This window comes from Alnus glutinosa, chromosome 2 (assembly GCF_958979055.1).
Source record: "Alnus glutinosa chromosome 2, dhAlnGlut1.1, whole genome shotgun sequence".
Taxonomy (NCBI): domain Eukaryota; kingdom Viridiplantae; phylum Streptophyta; class Magnoliopsida; order Fagales; family Betulaceae; genus Alnus; species Alnus glutinosa.
This window is the reverse complement of record NC_084887.1, coordinates 28,598,827-28,606,369: the sequence shown is the minus strand read 5'-3', so window position 1 is coordinate 28,606,369 and position 7,543 is coordinate 28,598,827. Positions and strand designations below refer to the sequence as shown.

Genomic DNA, 7,543 nt, shown 5'->3' with positions numbered 1-7,543 from the left:
CACATATGAAGAAAATCTCAAGAACATCAAAAACACTTCATGACTTTGGGAAAAGATTTGATCAAACCCTAAGAAAGGGTTTTAGCTACACAAGATTAAACTAATCTAAGCATGAAATCTAAGGAAAACAGTAAAGGAAACAAGATTAAAATGAACTAAAAACAACTATATTAATTTATGAATTTCGGATTACACAAAAGAAATGAAAAGGAAGAACAAAACCTAAGCTAGAACTTAAAATTTAACAAAGGAAGTTGCTATCTGGATTTAAGCCCATAAAACGTGCATCAAAGGAAATTAAGAACACAAGAAATTAAGTGATACACCTGAGAAAATCCGAAAACCCCAAAAGATGCATAAACTAAACCTAAATCCTAATTTCATATATATAGGAATTTGGATTTACAAAAGAAACCATCAAGAATCAATTTGGGCCACACAAGCAGAGCTGGTCGGCGTCCATTTATGTTCACTAAACTCAACTTTTGATTTGGATCACACAAGGATTTGAAAATATCTGGACCTTCTGGAAGATGAGAAGTCGATCGATCGAACTTCGATCGATCGCTTTTATGGTGTTATGAGAATCGATCGATCGCATCTCGATTGATCGAAGTTGGGTCGACTGAAGGTTGATCAATCGAATTGTTGACTGTACAAATAATCTATCCATCGAAATGCCTTAGACAATTTTCATCTTTTCAGGATCAACCTTGAACTCTGGAAATGACCAACTTGCCCTTGATGTATTTTCAGGTTTAATTAAAGTGTTTTGAACTAGATTTCAACTAAGACCGAAAAATAAGACATAACACAAAATTACAACAAAACGTTATATATACAACACAAACTAAGTCTAACAAATGCAAATTAAGGGGTCTTGAATCGAATAATTCAAGACTTATCAACAAGACTATTTATACAGAAAGAGTCTGAATGTTACATGTCTCTTCTACTTTTATTTAACTCCAATAAATTTAATTTACACAAATCATCTTGTAACTATTGTCTCTTGAGTACTTGTAACTATTGTTTCAATACTTCCTTGCAAACCTAATGGTAGATCAGGTACGTTGAGATTTAGGTCTAGTTTGGCAAAAACATGTACAGAACATAGTAGTGGGTTGTTAATTTTGAAATTAGTAAAAAGTGATGATGTGATATAAAGTAAAAAAGAATTTGTATAAAAAAGTGAGAAAGTTTTGTATTGTAATGAATTTTTTTGTTTGAAAAGTAACAAAAAAAATTATTGATGTGATATAAAAAGTGAAAAAAGTGAGAATGTTTTGATGTTGAGTGTTATTATAAAATATGAAAAAGTGAAAGGAAAAAAGAAGGTACATGAACAATAAAAGGCACTATTCTGTTCCGTTCATGTTCTTGCCAAACAACACCATAATCTTAAACAACAATGGGCTAACAATGCATCTTATGGCTTGAATTATAACATCGGATACTATGATCGAAATTTGGACTTGGGCGACTATGGCCAAAACTTGGACATCGACTTCTTCGGTCGACAACGACAACTATGGTTGGGACTTAGATATCGACGACTATTTGGCTGGCATCGGCTACAATTGCCGAAATTGGACCAACTATGAGCCTTAAATAAGTCACATGGGCCAAACATATGCCTCTTTGAACATATTTTTTTTTAAAGAAAAATGAGGTTACGCAGATATGCAATAGGAGAGGAAGATAATTAAGATGATTCAGCATATGGCCTACATCCATACGTCAAAGTCTTTTTTTGGCTACATACATTTTATGTTTTTTTTTTTTTTGTTGAAGAAATATCTTTATAAAATGCTCAATCAGAAAAATGACATTCTGCTGCCACAACATCTTGAATGAAATGAGGACACTCCCCAACCCAAGTGTGGTTCAGCAGGTTGGAAATCGCCTTTTTAGCCATTACATGAGCAGCCATGTTTGCTTCTCTACGAACATGATTCACTTCCACTGCAGAAAAATGAGAGAAATATGACTTAATATCATCGATCAACTGACCAAAAAGCCCATCGCACGACTCCGAAGCACGCAAAGCCGAGACCACCACCATTGAATCTCCCTCCAAAACAATTTGGTTAGCCCCCATTTCTCGGCCAAATTGCACCGCACTCCAAACTGCTATTGTTTCAACAGCATTAGGATCCACTATGTAAGGGACTACTTCCATCTTTGCTGCCACAAATCTTCCTCCCTCATCTCGGATAACTATGCCCACTCCCATTGTCATCGATTCCTCTGAAACGGCAGCATCCTAGTTGATCTTCCAAGTACTTTCCTGGGCCTTTTTCCACTTTGGTTGAGGCAATTGCATGGCTCTAGGAGAAGCTTCAGCACTGTTGGTTGCAAGATTAAATCCTTCCACAGATGCTTTAGCTGCAGCCATAACCTGCATAGGAGAAGAAAATAAACCATTGAAAAACAAAGTCATTCCTCCTATTTCAGATCATTCTTGCCACTGTCCATGCCTCTACCAGTTCTTCTAGATCCAATCTCCCCCACAAAATACAAAAATAAGCCCAGGCCATCAGTACAACCACATGACATTTTTTGAAATTTCTTATCTCCCTCTTGCCAAATTGCAACAGTTGCTGGGCACCCCCAAAGACAATGGAAAATAGTTTCCGGTTTTGCATTACAGAAGGGACAAACTTTCCAACAAATTAACCTTGGTATGTAGCAAATTGTTGCAACTTTCCAACAAAAGTTTTTGAGAACTGGAGGAGCACTCAAACCCCAAATAGTCTTCCAGACCTCCACATGGTTGTTAGCACCCGACCCCTCTCCTTTACTTTGAGCCAGCCTATTCATTGCCATGTGATTGGCATTTCTCACAGTAAAAGTACCTATTGTTGTACCTCTCCAAATAAGCTTATCCTTCTGGTTCAAAGGGCTAAGCATAACACTTCCAATTCTCGCCGCTTCTCTAGGATCAAAGATATCACGCACCAGGTCTAAGTTCCACCATCTAGTTAAAGGATCAATCAACAAACTTACCCTGGACTCATAATGAAACCCTGAGTGACAAGGAGGAAGAAGCCGAATACGAGGGGTTGGAAGCCATGCATTGCCCTAGATTTTAATATTTTCTCCATTGCCTACTCTCCACCCCACCCATTTTGCACAAGAGGCCTTGCCTTTATAATACTACTCCAAACAAAGGAAGGCCTTCTTCCTAACTGAGCCTCCATAAAATCTACCCGTGGGTAGTACTTTTCTTTCATTATATGTGCCACTAAAGTAGAAGGATTAGAGAGTGAACGCCAACCTTGTTTTGCGAGCAAAGCCAAATTAAATATCTCTAGGTCTCTAAATCCCATTACTCCCCTATTTTTTGGAGTACCCAGTCGCTCCCACCTCATCCAATGGACTCGCCCTTGATTGGATTTATGACCCCACCAAAACCGGCTCATGATAGAATTGAGGGACTTGCATAAAGATTGCAGCTGCCAGAACACACTCATGCAATAAGTAGGTAAAGCTTGGACTACCGCTTTTATTAAAATTTCCTTTACCACCTGGGAAAGGAACTTCTCCTTCCACCCATCCACTTTAGCCTTCACCTTACCACAAATACTAGCAAAGGTTTGCCTCTTTGATCTGTCCACCATTGCTGGAAGGCCCAGGTATTTCTCAAATCTAGTTGTAATAGTAGCCCCTGCTGTATTCCGGATAAAACCTTGAAATTCTGCTCGAGTGTTTCTACTAAAGAAAATGAAGGTTTTTGCCGCATTCAGTTGCTGACCTGAAGCTTTTTCATAGGTTTGTAACACTTGAAAAAGGTTTATCCATTCCATAAAATTTGCCCTGCATAAGAGGAGTGAATCATTCGCAAAAAATAAGTGGCTCAACTGAAAACCACTTACTGCAATTGGAACTCCAGTAATGTGCTTTTCTGCTTCTGCTTTTGCCATTAAAGAGCTCAATCCCTCCGCTACAATTAAAAATAGATAGGGTGACAAAAGGTCCCCTGGACGCAACCCACAAGAGGGAGAGATCTTCCCATACGACTGGCCATTAACCAAGACTGAATAAGTCACACTTCTAACACAATCCATAATGAGGGAAATCCATATTTCTTCAAATCCCATAGTCCGCATCATAGCCTCAAGAAAAGGCCACTCCACCCTATCATATGCCTTCAAATCACCATTTTGACTTCGGTAGTACAAGGAAGAGTAAAACCATAACTGAATGCAATGCTTATAGTAGACTTTTCTCATGACAAGATCAATACAGCTTTGTCCCAGATGCATCCCTCAAATCACCAGGTCCAGATGGATTTGGAGTTAAATTTTATTAGCATCACTGGGATACTATTGACGCCAAGGTTCGTGGTGCAATTCTAGAATTTCTAAATGGGGGGGGTACTCTTAACCCTACTATAAATGAAACTTTCATTGCATTGATTCCTAAAACGGCAAAGACGACTAATGTGGTTGATTTTAGGCCGATTAGTCTATGCAATGTGGTGTACAAGCTAGTGGCTAAGGTGCTCGCAAATAGGATGAAGCTAGTGTTACAATCCATCATTTCACAACACCAAAGCGCATTTGTACCGGGTAGGCTTATTACGGATAACATTTTGATCGCCTTCGAAGCTTTTCACACAATGAATTCAAGGATGAGGGGATGCATCTGGGACAAAGCTGTATTGATCTCGTTGTGAGAAAAGTCTACTGTAAGCATTGCATTCAGTTCTGGTTTTACTCTTCCTTGTACTACCGAAATGCATTCATCAATACCTTCCACTCCCTCGGATTTGAAGAGATTTTGAAAAACCGGGTAAAAGCTCGCCCCACTTCTTCTGGCTGGTTCCATACATGCCCTTCCAAGTCTTGTATTGATCCAATAAAATTAGATCGATGACGTTGATAGGCCCAAGCATGGAAGTACTCCGTATTGCGATCCCCATTATTAAACCAGTTTCTTTTTGTGCGTTGGCGCCATTTCATATCCTCCATGTCAAGAAGTTTATTGAGATCTCCTTGAACCCGTTTAATGGTAGCCAAAATCCTTGGGAGCTCCTGCCTCTGTAACCTTTCTAGTCTAGTGTTTAGGGAATTAATGGTTCTGGTTGTGGAACCAAATTTAGCCCTTCTCCAGCCATTGAGTGAAGCCTTACTTTTATTAAGACTTTGAAGCACATCTGTCATGGAGTTCCCACTCGAAACATTCTCATTCCAAGTCTGCTGGATCACCTTGTGACAATCCTCATCCAAATTCCACTTTGCTTCATATCTAAAGAGTCGAGGAGGTTTTTTGTAGGTCACATCAAAAGTCAACAATAACGGCTTATGATCTGAATTACTTACAGGGAGAACTTTAACAATTGCATTCGGGAAGGCTTCACACCAGCTCGGGGTTGCAATTGCCCGGTCCAGCCTCTCCTTAATGAACTCGGCAGACTCTATATTATTAACCCAGGTGTATTTTGACCCTTTGTAACCCAAGTCTCCCATATTACACTCTTCAAGGGTAGACCGAAACCGTTCCATTTGATCTTCATTTCTCACTGCACCTCCATATTTTTCACTGAGATCAACAATTTCATTGAAGTCTCCCATGCATAACCATGCGCCTTTACTCAGTGAACTCAAATAGGAAAGAAGAGACCATGAGTCTTCACGGAGGGCCCGGTTAGGATTACCATAAAACCTTGTAAAGGTCCATGACGACTCTTGCTCCCTAACATTAATATTAACAGAAATATGCCTCTGAGAGAAGTGCATGACCTCCACCTCTGATGTAGGTCTCTAGAAGAAAGCCAATCCACCACTTTGACCCACTGGATCAACACGTATCATCCCTTCAAAGCCCATTAAAGTCCTGAGCCTTTGCAGCACCCCAACATACACTTTTGTCTTAATGAGAAACAGAAAGTGGGGTTTCTTATTCTTCACCAAAGAGTGAAGCTCCCGAACTGTCCAAGGGTTCCCAAGCCCTCGACAGTTCCAACATAGGAGATTCATGGTGATTGGCGGGGCTGCATTGCAGCCTCCGCCAAGATAATCGCACACTCAGAAGTAACCAATTCATACCTTTTAGGAGAGGCAAAAAATTGAGACTTCATTGGTGAGTTATCTTCCTTCTTCATAGTCACAGCTTCCACCAAGACCCCATCAGAGGTTCCACACAACTCTGTAAAGGCAGCTCCTTCCTCCCTCGTTCCCAAACCATCCTTATCAGAACCTCGTGATGTAGTCACATGTGCTGCCCCTCTGGCCACCCGTTTCCAATTCCTTTCCCCATCTCCTAAATCCATCCTTAGGCTTAGCCTAGAATAAGCCTCCAAGGAATCACGATCCTTTTTTTTTTTTTTTTTTTTTTTTTTTTTTTTTTTTCTATAATGATTTAGAGGGGGAGAAGGAGCCTTCTGGAGCAAACCCCCACGTGTTGAAGAGTCTGGAGTTTTAGTCTTGTTGATGGATGGCTTGGCTGGACTGATTCGGTTAGTGTCTTCTGCACGTGGACTTTGGGAGCAACTTTGACTAGGCTCCTCATTGATGACCCGATTATCACACTTGGGCTTGTAGGTCTGTCTAGGAAAACTCCAGGAGTCATTGGGCCGACCCCCCTCACCCATAAGCCCTGCCCCTACAGTTTTAATTCCAGTGTTCAAATCTATCTTCCTCACATATTCCTTTTTCTTGCCTTTTTCGCCCGATACTCCCCCCTTATGACCACCTTTCTTTCCTTTTTTTGCTCATTTCCTCGAATCAGAGGCGTCTCCCATGGGATTTTTAAAAAATTCCATTAGTTTCACATCCCGGATTTCACGTTTTATACTTTCCATATTTCCCACTTTCTTTCCAATCTGATTGGTAACGGCATCATCCGATTTGCGAAGAGGCCGGGATTCCACATTTGAGACAGAAACGTTGGTCCGAGGATTTGCCGCCTTCTACTGTCTTTCCTTTCTAGGAAAACTTGCCTTTGGTTCCTCTGCCGTCTAATCTTGATCGGAAACCACCGAGGAAAGAGGTGGGTCAGCTCTTTTGCCCTCGAATTCTCCCAATCGTCTATTGGATTCATCTGCCCGCAGCCAAAGCCCCCACCCCTCAGACCCCTCATCATGGCTTGATTTCCGAGCAAGTCCCTCCATACAACCTTTGGGACCGTGAATAATTCGGCCACATCTGAAATAGAAAATAGGTAATTTCTCATATTTGAAAGTGACCCAACATGAGTTTCCCGAGATCAACACTGTTCGACCCCGTTCCAGCGGTTGATATAGGTTGATTGCTATTCTGACTCGGAGGTAACGACCTCACCCCACATCATCGTCCCCCACTGCTACATCTTCCACTTCTCCTATCGTTCGTCCTATTTGGGTACCCACCTCGGTTCATGCATCCTAACGGCATATTGTGAATTTGGACCCATATAGGAGAGTATTGAAATTCCATCTGAGAAGGTGCAAGTCGTCCGTCGAACTCGTTTAGGACTAGAAGGGTGCGGTCACAAGACCAAGGTCTTCCCGCCAGTACCTTTTGTTTATCACCATCTTCCTCAAACTCAAACAGCCACA

The 7,543-nt window shown here is 41.0% G+C and overlaps 1 protein-coding gene across 1 annotated transcript; it reads right to left on the bottom strand.

The window, feature by feature from the left end:
- Positions 1–2,266: 2,266 nt before the first annotated feature.
- LOC133860461 (uncharacterized) lies at positions 2,267–5,744 on the bottom strand. Its single transcript, XM_062296062.1, has 4 exons — positions 4,758–5,744; positions 3,115–4,202; positions 2,767–3,010; positions 2,267–2,401 (listed from the first exon to the last, which is right to left on the bottom strand). The coding sequence occupies exons 1-4, from the start codon at positions 5,742–5,744 to the stop codon at positions 2,267–2,269; spliced, it is 2,454 nt and encodes an 817-aa protein (XP_062152046.1).
- Between the last annotated feature and the right edge of the window lie 1,799 nt (positions 5,745–7,543).

Excerpts from the sequence above, each read along its gene's own strand:
- LOC133860461 (XM_062296062.1), bottom strand. The coding sequence starts at position 5,744 with ATGCACTTCTCTCAGAGGCATATTTCTGTTAATATTAATGTTAGGGAG. Across the intron at positions 4,203-4,757 it reads CAAATCCGAGGGAGTGGAAG|TTATGGTTTTACTCTTCCTT; the intron begins GTATTGATGAAT and ends CATTGCATTCAG. Across the intron at positions 3,011-3,114 it reads CAAAATGGGTGGGGTGGAGA|GGTAAGTTTGTTGATTGATC; the intron begins GTAGGCAATGGA and ends TTATGAGTCCAG.